This window comes from Argentina silus, assembly GCF_951799395.1.
Source record: "Argentina silus genome assembly, chromosome: 3".
Taxonomy (NCBI): Eukaryota; Metazoa; Chordata; class Actinopteri; order Argentiniformes; family Argentinidae; genus Argentina; species Argentina silus.
This window is the reverse complement of record NC_139657.1, coordinates 13,059,820-13,079,260: the sequence shown is the minus strand read 5'-3', so window position 1 is coordinate 13,079,260 and position 19,441 is coordinate 13,059,820. Positions and strand designations below refer to the sequence as shown.

The 19,441-nt window shown below is 42.3% G+C and overlaps 2 protein-coding genes across 3 annotated transcripts in view; one reads left to right on the top strand and one right to left on the bottom strand.

Moving 5' to 3' along the window:
- Window positions 1-1,777: 1,777 nt before the first annotated feature.
- On the top strand, window positions 1,778-12,287 carry LOC310802791 (transmembrane protein 116). Of its 2 annotated transcripts, XR_014554160.1 has the most exons (13): window positions 1,778-2,066; window positions 2,288-2,331; window positions 3,764-3,827; window positions 4,497-4,643; window positions 7,963-8,064; window positions 8,544-8,593; window positions 8,820-8,939; window positions 9,105-9,150; window positions 9,267-9,338; window positions 9,442-9,595; window positions 9,707-9,777; window positions 9,935-10,493; window positions 10,531-12,287. XR_014554160.1 is itself a non-coding variant. In XM_083667347.1 (12 exons), the coding sequence occupies exons 1-12, from the start codon at window positions 2,031-2,033 to the stop codon at window positions 10,091-10,093; spliced, it is 1,065 nt and encodes a 354-aa protein (XP_083523473.1). In that variant the 5' UTR covers window positions 1,778-2,030; the 3' UTR covers window positions 10,094-12,287. The 2 variants fall into 2 exon arrangements, 1 of the variants encoding a protein (XP_083523473.1); XM_083667347.1 differs by having other exon boundaries at window positions 9,935-12,287.
- A 2,557-nt stretch (window positions 12,288-14,844) lies between these two features.
- The window catches only part of neto2b (neuropilin (NRP) and tolloid (TLL)-like 2b), a gene marked incomplete at its 5' end in the record, with an annotated part of 4,944 nt that continues 347 nt past the window's right edge, over window positions 14,845-19,441 (bottom strand). Inside the window, 9 exons of the mRNA XM_083666451.1 lie at window positions 14,845-16,233; window positions 16,404-16,487; window positions 16,641-16,771; window positions 17,041-17,154; window positions 17,471-17,597; window positions 17,933-18,034; window positions 18,369-18,496; window positions 18,705-18,752; window positions 18,952-19,200. Coding sequence (XP_083522577.1) covers window positions 15,787-16,233; window positions 16,404-16,487; window positions 16,641-16,771; window positions 17,041-17,154; window positions 17,471-17,597; window positions 17,933-18,034; window positions 18,369-18,496; window positions 18,705-18,752; window positions 18,952-19,200 — 1,430 coding nt within the window. The 3' untranslated portion in view covers window positions 14,845-15,786. The remainder of the gene's footprint in view (window positions 16,234-16,403; window positions 16,488-16,640; window positions 16,772-17,040; window positions 17,155-17,470; window positions 17,598-17,932; window positions 18,035-18,368; window positions 18,497-18,704; window positions 18,753-18,951; window positions 19,201-19,441) is intronic.

Sequence of the window (19,441 nt, the reverse complement as noted above, 5' to 3'; positions counted from 1 at the left end):
GTGGGGGCAGCTTAACAGTACAATGAAATGCTTACCTTGCCAGCTTCTTCTCAACAGTGCAAATATCAGGACGTAAGAATACAAATGCAATAATAACACAATAGAAAATACGTGTATAGGCATAAGTGCAAATAAGGCAATACATGTAAGATAAATTGAGCAATAGAATACAGGAATAAATAGCAGTAGTGATAGATAGATAGATAGTGAGTGTGTGTGTGTGTATGTGTGTGTGTGTGTGTGTGTGTGTGTGTGTGTGTGTGTGTCAAATTGTCTTCTAGGTGATAGGTCTTACAGGTAGTGCAGGTGGGCAGCAGGTGAGAAGCAGGTAGTGTAGGTGAGGAACAGGTAGTGTAGGTGAGGAGCAGGTAGTGTAGGTGAGGAACAGGTAGTGTAGGTGAGGAACAGGTAGTGTAGGTGAGGAACAGGGGTAGTGTAGGTGAGGAACAGGTAGTGTAGGTGAGGAACAGGTAGTGTAGGTGAGGAACAGGGGTAGTGTAGGTGAGGAGCAGGTAGTGTAGGTGAGGAACAGGTAGTGTAGGTGAGGAGCAGGTAGTGTAGGTGAGGAGCAGGTAGAGTAGGTGAGGAACAGGTAGTGTAGGTGAGGAGCAGGTAGTGTAGGTGAGAAACAGGTAGAGTAGGTGAGGAGCAGGCAGTGTAGGTGAGGAACAGGTAGTGTAGGTGAGGAACAGGTAGTGTAGGTGAGGAACAGGTAGAGTAGGTGAGGAGCAGGCAGTGTAGGTGAGGAACAGGTAGTGTAGGTGAGGAACAGGTAGTGTAGGTGAGGAACAGGTAGTGTAGGTGAGGAGCAGGTAGTGTAGGTGAGGAGCAGGTAGTGTAGGTGAGGAACAGGTAGTGTAGGTGAGGAACAGGTAGTGTAGGTGAGGAACAGGTAGTGTAGGTGAGGAGCAGGTAGTGTAGGTGAGGAGCAGGTAGTGTAGGTGAGGAACAGGTAGTGTAGGTGAGGAACAGGTAGTGTAGGTGAGGAACAGGGGTAGTGTAGGTGAGGAACAGGTAGTGTAGGTGAGGAACAGGGGTAGTGTAGGTGAGGAACAGGTAGTGTAGGTGAGGAACAGGTAGTGTAGGTGAGGAACAGGTAGAGTAGGTGAGGAGCAGGTAGTGTAGGTGAGGAGCTAGCTACTTTCAGAGTGAGTCAAAGTGTAGTAGTATAGTATGTAGTATGTATATTTTGTATAACATACAAACAGTATATTGTCCATGTGTTTTGAAGGTTATGTGTTTCAGATGACAAGACAATTAACAATTCTAGAATTTATGAAAAAAAAATCAAAAAGGGCAATAGGCAATGGGGGGGGGGGGGTTGCAATCCTAGGCAACACCTGACACATTCTTCTATTCAGGTGAGATAAACGTGGGAGACAACAAAAGGATAGGCTATGGCTCATATTTCTGTGTTTGTTATCTAGTGTGCAAGACAGCGAGTTGTTCTTATGTGCTAAAAAGTCATAACTCTTTCTCTCCTAATATTGTGTTACTTTCCTCTGTATTTGTTCTGGCCTACGTTTTTATTTTTGACCAATGTAGAAGTGGAAATGGCATTTCTAGGTTTGAACTATATTCGCAGTAAGCTATAGTAAACGAAGATAGACCTATGAGCCTAGAATTCTTTGGAATACCCAAGTGTGAATTCCCTCTCTTCTCCACTTCCTGAAGACGGAAGATTATTTGACAGACAGGCAGCAAGAAGGAATATCACAACTTTCCCTGCATGGGTTTCACGCCGCAACTACGCGTGCGCATACACAAAGTAGAAAGTAAAAATAGGAACTCAAGAAATTACATATTTCAGAAAGAGAGGGGGCCGGGGAGTAGGGGGCTTTTCGTTGTGCAGGTATAAAGTCGACACGTGACCACTCTGTTCAAGGTGCAGCCGCATACTCATGCTGTCAATAAAACACTCAGGATTATGAACAAAAAAAGTCATAGCTGTGCGGCACATCTATTTATCACAGACAGAAGAGGGGTGTGCGCTGGATATCGGTTGTCTTTGAATTAGTGGATATTTTACCATGGAATCTCAGAATGGCACACTGAATGTCGGCCAGGTATGGAATCTTTTACCCACTAAGCACTATTCATTCACTAGTTATAACTAAGTCAGCCGTTTAAATGAGCTCAAATATTTATTATAGCATGTACATAGCCGTTGTCTGCGTAAGGCTACTAGTGATTGAATGCGACGCTGCAGGAGTTTTAAACAAGTAATTTTCTCACGCTAAAACTTTTTCATCTAATCAGTGACATGCTTTTGAATCTCTTCATTCAGATCAACGCTCTCTCCACTGTGTATCTGGTGTCGCTGTCTATAAGGTAAGCTGACCTAAATGGCACATGCTGGAGATGTATACACTCGTCTCTTAGAGTGTACAGAACACCAGCCACCTATAAGCTAGTATAAAAATATGTTTTATTTTTCATAATAAACACATTTTAGCCTCAGTGAGGACTAGATTAGAAAATGTCTATTGTAGGCTACACAGTTTAAAAGTTACCTTCTCGCTTTTTTCACATTACGTGAGAAGTCAAACCGGTAGAGCGACATGAGTAGCTTACAGCGTGTTCCAGTTTTTCCTAATCATTTAAACATGTTTCCTGAAACTAGCTCAGTTTCTCAAAACACTAAATTGAAAACAGTTAACCATTTTGTCAAAACTCTCTCTTCTCAAAACGGATTCTTTCCACCAAAATTATACACACAGCCATCATATGAATATCTCTTACAGAGCATCAGTTAAACACTGGTGTGATAAACTTAAAACACTACCATCAAAATACTGTTTATATATGTTTTGGCTTCATGAGGCCATGTTACATATTCATATTCAAAACTGTGTAGAAATTGTTTCCTTTTTTAAAGTTTAGGGTTTGTCCCAAAATAGGTTGCAATTTTATAGTACATACAGTATAAAGACATGCCATATTATAATACAATACAATACTGCCATATTATAATACAAAACAACATTATGTAAGACAAAACAACATTACACTATACATTACTCTAAGCACTGTGGATATCCATAGAAACCATAAAGTTGCATTACTGTAATTACTGTACAGAGTATAGAAGACTACTGAAGTGGTTACTTACCTATTCTCATCTCTAAATGCCCGGATAACTGAGGCTACCGTGAAGCGGCTCAAATTCGTCTGGACTCGCTGCCCAGCTTCAGTCATTGTTAGGCCATGATTGAGTACATGGTCAACCGAAGTTGCGCGGATTTCATTAGACATTCTCTCGCCTTCCTCTTCCTCCTCAACAATGGAAAAACAGTGGAAACAATGGAATTGTGCTTAGAGTTTAGCAGTCTGGAGTGTTGTTGTTAATACATGAGCTTCAAGTTTTCAGAATTGTGTGTATCGTTCCATTGTTTGTGTGTATACAAAAACTGTAATCATAACGGCTTATGCGCGTAAGCAGGCTAGTAGAAGTTACTATGATAAGATAGGACTAACCTTAGGCTTTTAGCACACTACCTCACTCTGTTCAATACCGCATGTGCAGACAGCGAGAGAGAAAAGGGGGAAAGAAAAAAAGAAGGAGAAAGCGAGAGGGGGTGGTAGGGCCTTCTGTAGAGATACTATATGACTGGGAAGGTTAATCTAGATTTGCCACTAGTGACCAGCTAGATATTTTAATGGCTCATGTGATGTGGTTTAACAGGTTAAACTGCTTCATAGCCCCTGAATGGCATAATAATGCATTACATTATTGTTTCTGAATTATTGTTTTATTTTGCAGTTTAATTGGGAGTTTTTCTGTCCTGGTGGTTTCCATAGCAAGGTGGAGGCATCTGCAGGAACAGGTGGGTCAATTAGAGCGCGTGTGTGTGTGTGTGTCTGTGTGTGTGTGTGTGTGTGTGTGTCTGTGTGTGTGTGTGTGTGTGTGTGTGTGTGTGTGTGTGTGTGTGTGTGTGTGTGTGTGTTTGTCTTAGCTGCTGGAGCCATTCCTATAGTCAGCATGGCAAGCATGGTGGCCACAGAATGGGCAGTCCATATGATTAGACAGAGAGCAAGAGGGTAGCTGAGTGAGGTCATTCAATTTGTTGTCTCTGGTACTTTTCCACTGCATGTAGTTTGATCTTAAACCCTCAGAGCTCCTTGGTGCCTTGCTATGTACCATATATGCTGTCTCTCTCCCTTGTGCACTTTGTATTCAATTATCGAAAGATGTGGTCTCAACAGTTGACTTTGCACATCACACCTGAACCCACGCAATTACTATCAGCTGTAAGCCAGAAAATGTCATTCTTACGCGATACCACACACACGCAGGTCCTCTGTGGCTCAGTTGGTAGAGCATGGCGCTAACAACGCTTAGGTCGTGGGTTTGATTCCTGCAGGTATCATATATACTGAAATGTATGCACTCACTGTAAGTCGCTTTGGATAAAAGCGTCAGCTAAATGGCATATATATTATTATTACGCAGACATTACAATGTCTTTCTCTCCTTCCCTTGTTCTGTTCTGTAGGTGATGCCCCTGGTACAGCTTGCCCTAGCAGACCTCCTGGCTGCACTCATCCTCATGTTCACCAGTGGTATGAACCTCTACCAGTCTATGACACACAACCTCACCAACAGTGTGATCATCTGTGAACACGCACTGCCACTGTCACTGGTAAGATACATTGTCACTTTCACATACAGGAAATTGAAAAAAACAACAACAAATTGCTTGTTTTTAATACAAAGTTAATTGATACTGTAGCATTGAAATATTAAATAGACTATTAGTATACTTTAGAATACTAAATAGACTGAATAGTATGACATTGGAGCTGCAAAGGGAGCCTTTAGTCTATGGCATACTGTATGCATCAAATCATACTGGGTTGATCAAATCAAGATTATGCATCATGCATTGTGATTGGCCGTGAAGCATTCCAGCTTCATCATATGATGGCTTCATCATATGATATCGGCATGGCTACCTCATCACTTTCACTTTCAAAATGTGTACATACGCCATGAACACTCTTCAGGATATTGTGGCTTTTTTAAAACGTCGTTTTTGTTTTTGTTATCCTTATACACTCCTCAGAAAAAACCGAACTGGCTAGCTAGCTTTTATAAGCCAGCCTGGGAGAGATTTGTTTACTGGGTTGCCATGGGAATCATATTAGATCATGCATTCCAGAACTTTTATAGGCGGAGACCATAAACCAATATAACATGTCAATATTGAAAAACCCCCACGAGCGCCATGACTTGTCAGAATTTCCCCTTGCATAAAACCAATAACACACTCAAGGGTGTACTACTGTAGATCAAGGACTTTGGAACGGCTGTGACGGCACTCAGCTGCACATCGTGCCTCTGACCGCATCACAGCCTTTCCGATATCCACAATATTGCACCCCCTCTTGTGTGTTATTGCTTAATTTTACCTCACCGTTTGAATCACCGTTGAGTAACTGCAGCTCTGAAATGCAACATCACCTATGCACTGCAGTAAAACAAGGAAGAAAGAAAACCTGTTCTTTTACGTTGCAGTTTCCGTATGGAAAGAAGCAGCAGGAGGGGAAGAGCAGGGTCGTCTCTAGAGTCATGCTAAGGCCACTGACATCCAAATGAATAGAAAGGTCTAAATAGGTGTTTGTCTTTGGATGCTTTTTCTAACTGAACTTTAACTACTAAAGATGGCCAGCATTCAGAAATGTAGCTATTCCTTGGTGTTGTAGAGTGGGCTCTGAACAACAGTTTGCCGTTTGCTAGTGGTCCTGGGTTATTCATCTACAGTACAACTGATATTATGCTGTATCATTGTATACACAATACATGCATGTTTACATACACATACCGAACACTTTATTAGGAACACTATACTAATACTGGGTAGGGCCTCTCTTTATTAGGAACACTATACTAATACTGGGTAGGGCCTCTCTTTATTAGGAACACTATACTAATACTGGGTAGGGCCTCTCTTTATTAGAACACTACTAATACTGGGTAGGGCCTCTCTTTATTAGGAACACTATACTAATACTGGGTAGGGCCTCTCTTTATTAGGAACACTATACTAATACTGGGTAGGGCCTCTCTTTATTAGGAACACTATTCTAATACTGGGTAGGGCCTCTCTTTATTAGGAACACTATACTAATACTGGGTAGGGCCTCTCTTTATTAGAACACTATTCTAATACTGGGTAGGGCCTCTCTTTATTAGAACACTATTCTAATACTGGGTAGGGCCTCTCTTTATTAGGAACACTATACTAATACTGGGTAGGGCCTCTCTTTATTAGGAACACTATACTAATACTGGGTAGGGCCTCCCTTTATTAGGAACACTGTACTAATACTGGGTAGGGCCTCTCTTTATTAGGAACACTATACTAATACTGGGTAGGGCCTCTCTTTATTAGGAACACTATACTAATACTGGGTAGGGCCTCTCTTTATTAGGAACACTATACTAATACTGGGTAGGGCCTCCCTTTATTAGGAACACTATACTAATACTGGGTAGGGCCTCTCTTTATTAGGAACACTATACTAATACTGGGTAGGGCCTCTCTTTATTAGGAACACTATACTAATACTGGGTAGGGCCTCTCTTTATTAGGAACACTATACTAATACTGGGTAGGGCCTCTCTTTATTAGGAACACTATACTAATACTGGGTAGGGCCTCTCTTTATTAGGAACACTATACTAATACTGGGTAGGGCCTCTCTTTATTAGGAACACTATACTAATACTGGGTAGGGCCTCTCTTTATTAGGAACACTATACTAATACTGGGTAGGACCTCCCTTTATTAGGAACACTATACTAATACTGGGTAGGGCCTCTCTTTATTAGGAACACTATACTAATACTGGGTAGGGCCTCTCTTTATTAGGAACACTATACTAATACTGGGTAGGGCCTCCCTTTATTAGGAACACTGTACTAATACTGGGTAGGGCCTCTCTTTATTAGGAACACTATACTAATACTGGGTAGGCCTCTCTTTATTAGGAACACTATACTAATACTGGGTAGGGCCTCTCTTTATTAGGAACACTATACTAATACTGGGTAGGGCCTCCCTTTATTAGGAACACTATACTAATACTGGGTAGGGCCTCCCTTTATTAGGAACACTATACTAATACTGGGTAGGGCCTCCCTTTATTAGGAACACTATACTAATACTGGGTAGGGCCTCCCTTTATTAGGAACACTATACTAATACTGGGTAGGGCCTCTCTTTGCTCTCAAAACAGCCTCAATTCTTTGTGGCATTGATTCCACAAGATGTTGGAAACATTCCTTTGAGATTCTGGTCCATGATGACATGATTGCATCACGCAATTCCTGCAGATTCTTCAGGTGCACTTTCAAGGTGTGAATCTCCCGTTCTACCTCTACTGGATTCCGATCCAGTGACCGGGAAGGACACTGAAGAACACTGAACTCATTGTCATGTTCATGAAACCAGTTTGAGACGACTTTCGCTTTGTGACATGGTGCATTATCATGCTGGCAGTAGCCATTAGAAGATGGGTAAATTGTGGCCATGAAGGGATGCACATGGTCAGCAACAATACTCAAATAGGCTGTGGCATTCAAGCGATGATTGATTGGTATTAACAGGCCCAAAGTGTGCCAAGACAACATTCCCCACACTATTACACCACCTCTGCCATGAGAAAATGTACACGTGTTCCTAATAAAGTGTTCAGTGAGTGTACATATACATCACAGCAGTCTGAAACTCATAGTACATGTTGGGTGGATGAACTGGTCAATAGGTTCAGGGTTGGGTACACCTTGTCATAAAGAAGCAATTTGTAGAGTAAACAATGCATTGAGCATGACAAAGCAAAGTTGTACTGAGACTCATAACTGTGTGCGTGTGTGTGTGTGTGTGTGTGTGTGTGTGTGTGTGTGTGTGTGTGTGCGTGCGTGCGTGTGCGTGTGCATGCGTGTGCTTTCTGTTCTAGACGTTTTACTGCGTGTCATTTCTGCTGGTGGTGGTGTATGCCTGGGAGTCCAAGTCCTATGCAGTTCAAGGATGGAGGGAGGGACCCAGAGAGGGTGAAGAGGTGAGGATCTAGCCATCTAGTGCCCTCCATTGAGCGCTCCTCCTGAATTTAAGCAATAAGGCACGAGAGGCCGCGCTTCAGGGGAGTTGTTAGGCCCAACACGAAGCAGGGGGCTGGCAACCCATCAGCAGTGATTTTATTCACAATAAAGCATGACCTCTCGTGACTTATTGCTTGAATACAACGGTTACAAAACAAAACAAAGAATTGTGAGAAGAAAACAACGCCGTAAGTATTTATTTTGTGATATATTGTGGTAGTTTCTGCCCTGCGCTCAGAAATATAGTTCTCAAAACAGCCACTGTTGTCAAGGTAACGTGGCTTTGAATGCTTCTTGGCCAATCATAATCCTTGTTCTGACCAAACCGTTGTATAATTCATAATAATGTACCCCATACACCCTTTCCCACAACATGTGTTTGATATGTGCCTCTCTCCATCTCTTCCCCCTTTTTTCCTCTCCTTGCCTCTGCTCACAGTCCCACTGTAGAAAGAGGATGGGGACTGTGCCAGTATATGGCTTTGTGTGGTAAGTAAGGCTATTTGATTTTCAACCCTTAGTCCCCCTCTGCTTAGCAGATATGTTTGCTGCTCTTAACCTTCCTTCACTGTCCTTATTCAGAAGACTCTGTCCCTGTGGTGTACAGCTCTCTGGTCATTAGCGTACAGTATGCGTCATAAGCTAACCATTAGCTAACCGTGTTGCCCCGCTGTCTCTACTGCCAGTGGACTGAAGGTACTCTCTGATATTACAGGTTCATGCCCACGGTTTTCTACCTGGTGTTCACTCCCCATCTAACCGGCGCCAAGCTGTTCCCAGCGGTTCAGGTGCCATCCAACATCATCAACGATGATGCCAGCACATACTGCACAAGGTGAACACTCACACACCACCCGCCCTAGGTTGTTGGAAGTGTTTGAAATGTTGTTTATGTGTCATCAAGGGCTTGAAGGCTATAGTTATATGAACAAAGTCATTGACATCAGTCTGAAATCAAATGAAGATACTGTCTTACACCCTCGATTGTTTTTCCTCCTAGCTGTATCCTCTTTCTGCATATCTGGAGGGACTATTGCTCAGATGATGTGAGTGATTCAGCAGGAAAGCAACTTCTACTTCACCTATGTTTTCATCCAGAATGATAAAACAGCACATGACACATACAAGGTCGATGAGACACTGTCGTTTGTTTGTTTTCTAGGAGCGAACCCATGACCTCTTTACCCGATGCTTTCTCTTCATTGCTGTTATACTAGTGCTAGTGTCCTGCACAGTAAGTAACATAGATCTTCTCTAATTGAATGTTGTAGGTTAGTAGTAGTAGTAGTAGTATAGGTTAGTCGTAATACCATCCGTGTTGTGTGTACTTGTACTAGGTGTTGTACTACAAGGTGGGCAGCTGGTACCGCAGATATGAGGAGGAGGGATTGTTTGCTGTAGAGAGAGACGGGCTTTCCAGAAGGAGACTCAAAGGAATGTTCTCTACTGCTCAATATATGATGGTGGTCATCATCGTCTGCTGGGCACCAGGTACATACACATACACACACACATGCATGCACACACCTAGTCCACCTCCTCTTAAATTCAATGTCATAACATCAGATTGACATATTTTCTTTCTTTTCCTTCTCTTCATAGCTCTTCTTCTCCTTGTGCTGTCTGTGACGAATATACCCCGAAAGGACCTCTTCCCTCTCTACGTCATACAGGTATAGTACTGTAGTACAGTTTTCTACTGTACTTCCATACCTTCTCCCTGCTTACATGTTCATCACCCCAGCCTTAAGTGGATTGGAGATACCTAGCCACCTGTGTGTTTCTTTGAGAGTGAGTGTCTGTTCTACTGATTCTCCTTCTATGTTTCAGGCTCTGACGGTGTCTCTGCAAGGTTATCTGAACAGCATCGTCTACGCCTGGAGGCGACCCAACTTCAGAGAGGCCGCTCTGGGGGAGAGGATGCCCCTGTTGCAAAACCACGCCCCTCTGGCCTATTTTGACGAATCACTAAGGGAGACCTTACACTGACCCTGAACCCACAAAACCCTAACCCCTGATCCTTGTGACATTGCTGTGGTGTGGATAAAAGCTAGACATAGGCTCAGACCTATGATCAGCTCACCCTCCCCAACTCCTTTTCTGGACCATTGAACTTCATTAAACTTGATGATTGGAGAATGCAGAGAGGAGTGGACCTTAAGCATGGAGACTGGATGGAAAATCCCTTCATTGACTGCTCTGCTGTATTGTCTATGATCTCCAATGTAAAGGCACTTTTACATTCCGTTTAAATGCATTTCTTGTGATTTTAAGAGATAACAGTTCAAGTCAGTTTCCTCATTCCCAGCTCACATAGAGAGACATTTGGTGCTTAAATTGGTGTAAAAGGTTCTATAGATTGTATGTAAATGTGAAGGTGAATCTTGAGGCACCATATTTCAGAGCTATATACCGTATATATACAGGCATCATAATGATTCAGGTTAGTATTTTTAGAATTCCTGCCATGTTATTAGTAGTGGAAGATTGAGAAATCAAGAGAAATGCAATCACATGTAGATTTGACTGATCTGAATGTAATGGTTGATTGATAGATTGACACCATCAACGGTGATGCCACCGTAGGTTGATTAGTAGCATACATCATGGGTAAAAATGATTGATGATAAAACACTTTATAGTCAAAGGCTAATTTGATGATGTTATAGTGTGGAATAGGTCTCACAACGGTTTCCAAAGCACTTCCTCAATGTAAAGCTGGTTGTCATATTGGTTCCTTTCCCAGTCTGTAACAGCTGGGATAGTACATGAGTGAGTGTGTACATGCACAGCATTCTGTTGGATGATTACATCCATTTGTTATCTATCTTTAATAACTGAAGACAAAAAGCACTTAAAGTAAGGCTGAAACTTACTTTGTTTGTTATAATGTTGTATTTATTTACTGACCAGTACTGTACAGAATCTTAGCATTTACAATTTGTTTGGTAGCCAGTTAAATACAGGAACACATTTCGCTTGGATGTTTATTTTCTGTGATACTCCATAAAAATGGCCATTCACCCAGTTGCCTTCTGCATTCTGTTCATTTTCCACTTCTGTTCTATTTCCACACGGTTCAAGGTGGGAGCCATGGCAACATTAGCTCATGTGCTTAACTCATGGTTTAATCTGTTGGTGATCTTGTGTCATTCCAACATAAACATGTCATCTGTCCACATATACAGTTCAGACATACACCTGTAATGCATTGTTACATACAGTACAGCACATGGCAGAGAGGAACTTTTCTGTGTTCTGCTGTGTCATGTCCAGTTTAGCATGTGACTCTCTCCCCTCGTCCCTTCTGGAAACATTGGTCTAGACACCACAATGAAACAGGTGGAGGTCACCCTTTATTGCCCACTTCTGTTTAATGTTTAACCAGGGACGATGAGGGTAGACACAGTATGTGGTCTGTTGGATTTTAGGTAAAGGATCACCTGACCATTGAAGGCTGTGGCTGAGGCTCATATCTCTTATCTACACCAGAGTCCTTATGCAGTACTGTACCTGATAACGTCCCTTATCATCAGTGTGTATTGTAGTCTGCCTCAGGGCTCTTTTCAAATTTGATTGGCTGCTGATTGGCTGGGAGCTGTCACTCACCAAGGGACAGGGCTATGAACATAAAATACATCAGTCCATAATAATCAGAGAATTGACATTTAGATTTAAGACGCTTTTACCCAATGCCACTTACAATAAGTACATTTGCCAAAGTAAGTGAATCAACTATACTTCAGTCATCGTAAGTAAAACCTTCAAAAAGAACAAGTGCCATCTGTGGCAGTCACAGTGATAGAGAAAGGAAGAAAACAATTTTGGGGTGTTTTATGAGTTTAAAAAAAAGAAGAAAAGTCTTCTTTTTCAAAAGTGCAGGTAATGTACAATAGGTTGTTAGGAGGTGGAGCAGTCTGAGGAGGAGAAGCCCAGGGGTAGCCAAAAGAGATGGGTCTTTAGTCTACGTCAGAAGATGACTCTGCAATCCTGACAGTAGTAGAGGACTGCTCCAAAGAGTGGGCACTGGGGTATTCCTTTTATTTAATTGGTCCATTACTGCTACTACTAATACACCTACTGTTATGTCTGCACACTGGGTTAGCAGCAATGCATCAGAGTTTGAATAGCAGTGTTCGATTGTACTGCGATTGTTGTGTGATGCCTGAGTGATGATAAGTAAACGCACGTTGAGTTGATGCTACAACTGTGTCCCGTGGTGATTATTACAAACACAATACCTGCTATTACTACTACTACTACTACTACTACCACTACTACTAAAACTACAAGTAATAATAATAATAATAATAATAATAATAACAATACAACTACTACTACTACTAAAACTACAAGTAATAATAATAATAATAATAATAACAATAATAATAATACTACTACTACCACCACAGATATTATCACAGACATTGAAGGCTATTTGCTTGTGGAAATGCTGCACACTGTATCTTTCATACATTTGACTCGTACATGACCCAAATTCCTTTTTCACCGTCTTATCAGTCTTTTATCCTTAGGTTATAAGTCTGATAAAGTGCCCTGACAAAAACCAACAACAGCTTGGGTCATTCCTGGGTCATCACTGTATCTTACTGTGGGTACTCTTACAACCTGAGCAAACCAATGGCCTTTCTCTACAGTACAGCATGAATGACCCATTTGCTAATCTAGAGCGATGGTGACGAAACCGTCTTCTGCCATGATAAACCAGTTGGATGGATGCCACCAGCCCAAGCCCTAATGTTTGCTCCATCTACGTCCATGCTGTTTATCTCAAATCATATCTGACTGAAATGGGTCAAATACCAACAGTTATGACAGGGCTCATTGTCCTCACAGCCTTGTGTGTGTGTGTGTGTGTGTGTGTGTGTGTGTGTGTGTGTGTGTGTGTGTGTGTGTGTGTGTGTGTGTGTGTGTGTGTGTGTGTGTGTGTGTGTGTGTGTGTGTGTGTGTGTTGGGGGGGGGGGGGGGGGTAAAATAGTTCACACTTATGCTTAGTGAATTATGTCAATGATCTGTTGCATTGCTTCAGTATTTTCTGGTTGATGAGGGTGTAATAGTGTGTGACGCATCTGCCCTCAACAACCTTGCTAGCTAGGTTTCTGAAATGCCATCATTGTCGTCAGTGTACAGTACACAATGCCCTGCCTAAGTAATGGGACAGTGAAGCCTTTTTTCTTCTTTTGGCTCTACACTCTAATGGTTTGGATTTGAAATAAAACAAGTACTATGAGGTTAAAGTGGAGATTCTCAGCTTTTATTTTATGGTATCTGCGTACATAGGGCTAGGTTTCACCATTCAGAAATTACAACACTTTTTATGCATAGTCCCCCTGTTTTAGGGTACCCAAAAGTGATGGGACAGAATCATCAAATGTCCAAATTAAGCACTCATTTTTAGTTTTTGGTCGACAATCCTTTGCATGCAATAACTGCCTGAACTCTGCAACCCATTGACTCCACCAGATGCTGGGTGTCTTCTCTGATGATGTTTTGCCAGGCCTGTACTGCAGCCATCTTCAGTTGTTGTTTGTTTTGAGGTGTTTTTGCCTAAAATCTTATCCTCAGGAAATGAAATGCATGTTAAATTGGATTTAAATCTGAAGATTGACTTGGCCAGTGAAGAACTTTTTTGGCATTGAAAAACAACCTAGTTGCTATGGCATTATGTTTGGGTCATTGTCTTACTGTATGAAGAAGTGCTATCCAGTGAATTAGGAGGCATTTGCCTGTACTTCAGCTGTTTCTGTATACTTCAGAATATATTTTGCTACTGCTGTGAGAATTCCCTGAAATATTCCCTGAAATATGGGGACTATGCATGAAAAGTGTTGTAATTTCTGAATGGTGGTAATAATATGTACACAAATACCATCAAATAAAAGCTGAGAATCTTTACATTAACCTCACAACTTTTTGATGTCAAATCCTAATGTTAAATCAGTGTAATATAAGTGTAGAGCCAAAAGAAGAGAAATGCTTCACTGTACCATTACTTGCACGGGGCACTTTATATAATAATAATATATACCCTGTATATACCCTTGCAAAGTTGTCTGACAACAGATTTTGAACAGATTGAAAATGAAACTATGGTCTCATCAGACATTAACAATTAAAGTTAAGAATTTGAGGAGAATCTCTGCCAACCACTCTCTGCTGGGTGGTTTTAGTATGTGATAAACTACTGCATATTATATTAAATAATTTCAAGAGGTACTTGCTGGAAATAAAAGAAACCAAAAACCAAACCATGCCATTAACGTAGATCAGAGAGATAGAGAGAGACACAACTCCCACACAAGGAGTTAATGAGTAGTTTACCCGATCTTTGCCAAACTTGGCCATTCTTGTGATCCTAATAAACCATTGGCAGTGCATTGGTTGTTCATTCCTGATTTTAAGAGGGGCTTTTTTTTTTACCTGTGTGACTGTGTGACTCACCTACTACAGGAAGCCTTGTAAACACGTCACTGTCTCAACAGAGAGAAGCAGGAGGATGGGTGACTGTCAATCAAAACAACAGCCAATGACAACCCTTACATCCATCATGTCACTGTCTATTTCATCTCCACCTACTGGTCTGTATTGGAGGAAAGTTGTGGTGCTTGGACGCACCAAACACTTACTAAACAGACAAAGACAAATATCTTGGTACTTTAAATCTTTAATAACGAAACCCAATTAATCAAAACCAGACTAATCCAAGAAACTTCCTTGACAAATGCAAAACATTTTGGGAAATAACATATTTACATAGGGAAAGTAGTTGAAGGGGCAATCTGGAATTGGTACATCCGTTTTTGGACTTTACAAATAATGATATATAGCCACTGATTCTTGAAGAATAACTTATAAATGCCTCATCAGCTTAGTTCAACTGTCTTACCCCATCAGAACCCAAAACATAAGCTTGTTTTACGCCATTATTTGTAAACAATGTCATTGTTAACAAAGACTGTATAGCTTAAAAACATGGTTAAAACTATAATTTTGACTCATGGATGGCCAATCCTTGTATAGGTCTGTCTATGAATTTGAGAGTGGTTACATTTCTGCAGCCCCATCCTTCAGCTGTTTACCAAAACAAGTTGCTGTTGTTGTTTGAATCCCAGACTGTAACCTGTAGCATGTATTTCTGTTCAATTAAAAGTAGGCCTATTTTACCAGGCAAATTAAAAGTGTTTGCGCACTATGGTCTGTCTCCTGTCTTGTATTGTATGAAGGAGGATCAATACATTTGATAAATACTCAAATAAACTCCTAATTTTCTATTAAAGATTAAACTATAATCTCATCATCAACATCAAATATTAACGTTTTGAGGTGTTTACCAAACAAGTTGTAAAAAGAAGTTAAAGTCGTTTACACAATTCCCATGTCATGTTTATCTTCTTCACATAAAACATTGTTGTATCACAGAGAGTCTGTTTACAGAGATGGGGTGTCTGGCTCCAACTCTCCTCTCTTCTGCGCTCTGTTCTTCCCCTCTTTCTTCTCCTTTCTGCTATCCTCCTCTCCTTCTTCTACATAGATGTGCATTGTTCTGACCCAAAGGGACGCACATATGCAAACATAAGACAGTTTGTTTGCATCATAGAAACTAATGTGTCCTCTGCCTCCTCTTTCTCCTTTCACTCCTCCCATCTTCCTCCTCTTCTCTCTCAGAAGTCCATGGACATGGACCTCCGCTGAGCCATCTCGTAGTTTCCTCTTAGGCTCCCTCCTCGGCACACATACACATCACATCTTCCCTCCTCCTCCTCTTCTTCTTCCTCCTCCATCACTCGATCCTGCCTTCCCAGTCCCCGGTCCACCATCCCCACGGACCCGTCCAGGCTTACCTGTTTCATGATAGGCCAGCTCTTCTTCCGCTGGATGCTATTCAAGCTCCCGAGTGGAGTTAAGGAGCTCTGCATGTCTTCCCTGAAGGGGGGCAGCTCCATGGAGCCCATGCCCAGAGAGGGTGCACCTCGACTGGGGTTGACACTGATGGAGCCCTGGGAGCCACAGTGGTGCTCATGGACGCAACGTGAGCTTACGGATGAGCGCCTCATAGCGTGGAGGGACTGTAATTCCTCTGACAGTTCATCCAGGTCCCCAGACAGCTCCTTAGAAGAATGAACATCGAAAAATATTGGTACACTACTAGTATTACTACCATGAATAATAATAATAAACGTATCATTTTTTATTGAGTAAAGCGAAGAGTAAAGCGTCGTAAAAGACCTGATTGAAAACAACAGAGTAAAAGCATAGTGAAGTGTAGTATCAGGTCCACCTTGTCTCTGAGGGAGAAGAGCTCGTAATGAGGAGGGTCCTGGAAGTCACCTCGGTTGAACAGGGCACTCTTACGCGCCAGCACCTTCAAAACATAATGACAAATCATCTCTATTTGATTTCATGACTTCCGACACCAGTGCTGTAGGTTTGATCGCTGCATTTGAGATGTGTTAACTGTAATATAAGTCTGCTAAAAGACTATGATGCCATACCATAACAAGGTTTGTAAGAGTACCTTCTTGCGTGGCTGTTTGACCTGCACCATTATGGAGATGCCGAAGAGCAGCAAGACCACTCCTGTAGACACTAAGATCGCTGTGCATTGGGTTCTAGTGATGGCATGGAACACACTTTTTGGCTTCTTCTCTGTATGGAGACAGATAGAGAGAAAGAGACAGAGAGATAGAGGCGGGGCGGAGAGAGAGAGAGAGAGAGAGAAAGAGAGAGAGAGAGAGAGAGAGAGAGCGGGCGGGAGAGAGAGAGCAAGCAGGGGAGAGAGAGAGAGTGGGGGGGGGGGCAGGAATGTACAAGAACATGTTTTTCCTCATAGACAACATGACAACTGTACAACAACATCTCTTTAACATGGTGGGGGAAGAGGGGCAAGGGGTCAATGGATAGTGGCTGGGACATACCTACACAGTTGCCCTCGTCCCAGGGAAACATACAGTTCTGCACTCCGTTACACACCAGGGAGTTGTTGATGCACATGTTACTATGGCAGAAGAACAAGGTGCTTGGACAGGGAGCTGAAAAACAAACAGCACACAGAGATATTTCTACAGATTTCTGAAGCTGTAGTGTGAATTATGAGCCACAAGAGGGTGCAATTTATGTTTTACGGTTTGAGTAGTACAATGACTTGTCAAGGTATACTTCACTTTGAGAAAGGGAAGAAAACAGAAGAAACCATAGACAAAAACTGAGACAAAGATACCTGAATAAAGAATAAGAGGGACAGAAATAGAAAGAGAAAGAGGGAGAGAAAGAGAGAGAGGGAGAGCGAATTGAAGAGAAGTAAAGGGAGAGGATGGCCCAGGTATCGAGGGATCGAAAGACGCTCACGGTCGGCAAAGGAGGTGAAGAGAATGCGGAAGCGGCTGAGTCTGCTGGTCTCGTCCGCCCACATCCTGATCACGCCCACCCCGTTGTCCAGCATGATGTCGTTAGCGACCGTGCTGCAGAACTTGGCCTTGGTTGAACAACACAGAAACTCAACTCATCAATACATATTCAATCAGTTTCATTGAAAACAAATATTTGAGAAGAAGAATGGATGCCAAAAAATAAGAACGAGAAGATGATACACCTTTTTCAATCTCATATTATCATGGTGATGACACTGCCGGTGCCGTGGATTTGAACAACTGTGGCGGTAACTCTAACCAGAGTCATATACAATATTAAGAGAGAATAACAGTACGCAACATGGTGACACATGACATGTTAGGTGTTTAGATTCAATAGAAGTACAGTCATAGCTGTACATGTACCTCTCCTCTTTACAAGTTCAGACACAACACCTACCTTCAAGTCCTCTATTTCACTGCTGCCATCGTACACAGCCACAAAGTTCTTCTTACATTCATTAGAGTGTTCCATCTGATACTCCAGGAAGCGCAGGTAGATCTGACACAGAGATAGGAGCGGGGGAGGGGGTGGGAGGGGAGGAGGGGAGGTGTTTAGATCAGTGTATCAAGCAAGGCTGCATCAAAAAAACTGAGAGAAAGTAACAGAATAGAGCAAGGAAGAGAGAGAGAGAGAGCAGAGAAATAAGAAAGGGGGTGAGACATATTCTATTTGGAAATCATTCGATATATTTACAGTAAATATATTATAGGTGTGTTATAGCTGTGTAATATATGTGTTATAGGTGTGTTTTAGATATGGAATAGATGTGTTTTAGATGTGCAAAATATGTGTTATAGATTTGTTATATATGTGTTATAGATGTGGTATAGACCTTGTAGTTGGGTGGGGCCCGTATGATCCAGATGCAGTCCACTGCCTGGCCAGGCTTCACTTTGCTGTGCCCCTCTACCTGACTGGAGCGGATCAACCCATCGGCACCCCCCAGGTCAAACTGACAGTCTGACGGGGGGGGTGGGGGGGGGGTGGAGACAGGAAGTTGGGAAAGATAGGGAGGGGTGGAGACAGGAAGTGGGGGAAAAGAGGGAGAGCAGGAGAGAAAGAGAGACAGGGGAGGACGAGGGTGAGTAGCTCCATTTTGTATTTCAGTCACGCACATTTCAACTCAACTCCAGTTAAAAAGGAAGTGTTGACATATTGTGGCTGTTACCTGGGATTGGATTTAAGATTCCACCGGTGTGAAGATGGAACTCTGGGTCTGTGAGGAGAAAGACAGAGCTATCAGAGTCTGAAGCCCAGGTGTGTGTTCTGCCCTGAAGGTGGACTGAAGTTGATCTGCAGTGAGCGTACTTGACCTGTATAAGATGTGCGACCTCAAACCTGCAGTACAAGCGTATGTAAAGGTGTTACCTGAGACACATTCAACGACTTAAGGTGTGTAACCAGTGTTTCAGTACCTGCTGTAAAGGTGTACTGCACCCTGAACCCCAGGCCTTCAAGCTCCTCATCGCTGAAGAAGCGGATCCACATGAAGCGTCCAGTGGAGATAACCCGTCCGGGGCAGGGGGAGCCACAGAAGCGGTTGATGAGCAGGGAGAAGCTGAATGGACCGTCCCTCACCTCGATGTGGTCGAAACGACACTCAAACGACGACTCGATGTAGAAGTTCCCATCGAACTCTAGCTCAATCCTCTGACGAGGAAGGGCTGGGAGGAGCAGAGAGCAGGATGGTCTTGATAGGGCTATCATAGGACTGTCAGCTATTAGGTATTTTGGTTGTTGGATATGACTGAATATTTCAACAAACGATATTCTTCAAGAGCTGTAAAAGTCAGAATGGATGAGTGTGACTATGTGTACAGTATGCATCTATCTGTGTTTGTGTGTGTGTGTGTGTGTGTGTGTGTGTGTGTGTGTGTGTGTGTTACCTTCTAGTATGTATATGCA

Coding starts and splice junctions, on each gene's coding strand:
- LOC310802791 (XM_083667347.1), top strand. CDS start 2,031: ATGGAATCTCAGAATGGCACACTGAATGTCGGCCAG. Junction 8,940..9,104: donor GCCAGCACATACTGCACAAG/GTGAACACTCAC, acceptor TTTTCCTCCTAG/CTGTATCCTCTTTCTGCATA. Junction 9,778..9,934: donor TCCCTCTCTACGTCATACAG/GTATAGTACTGT, acceptor TCTATGTTTCAG/GCTCTGACGGTGTCTCTGCA.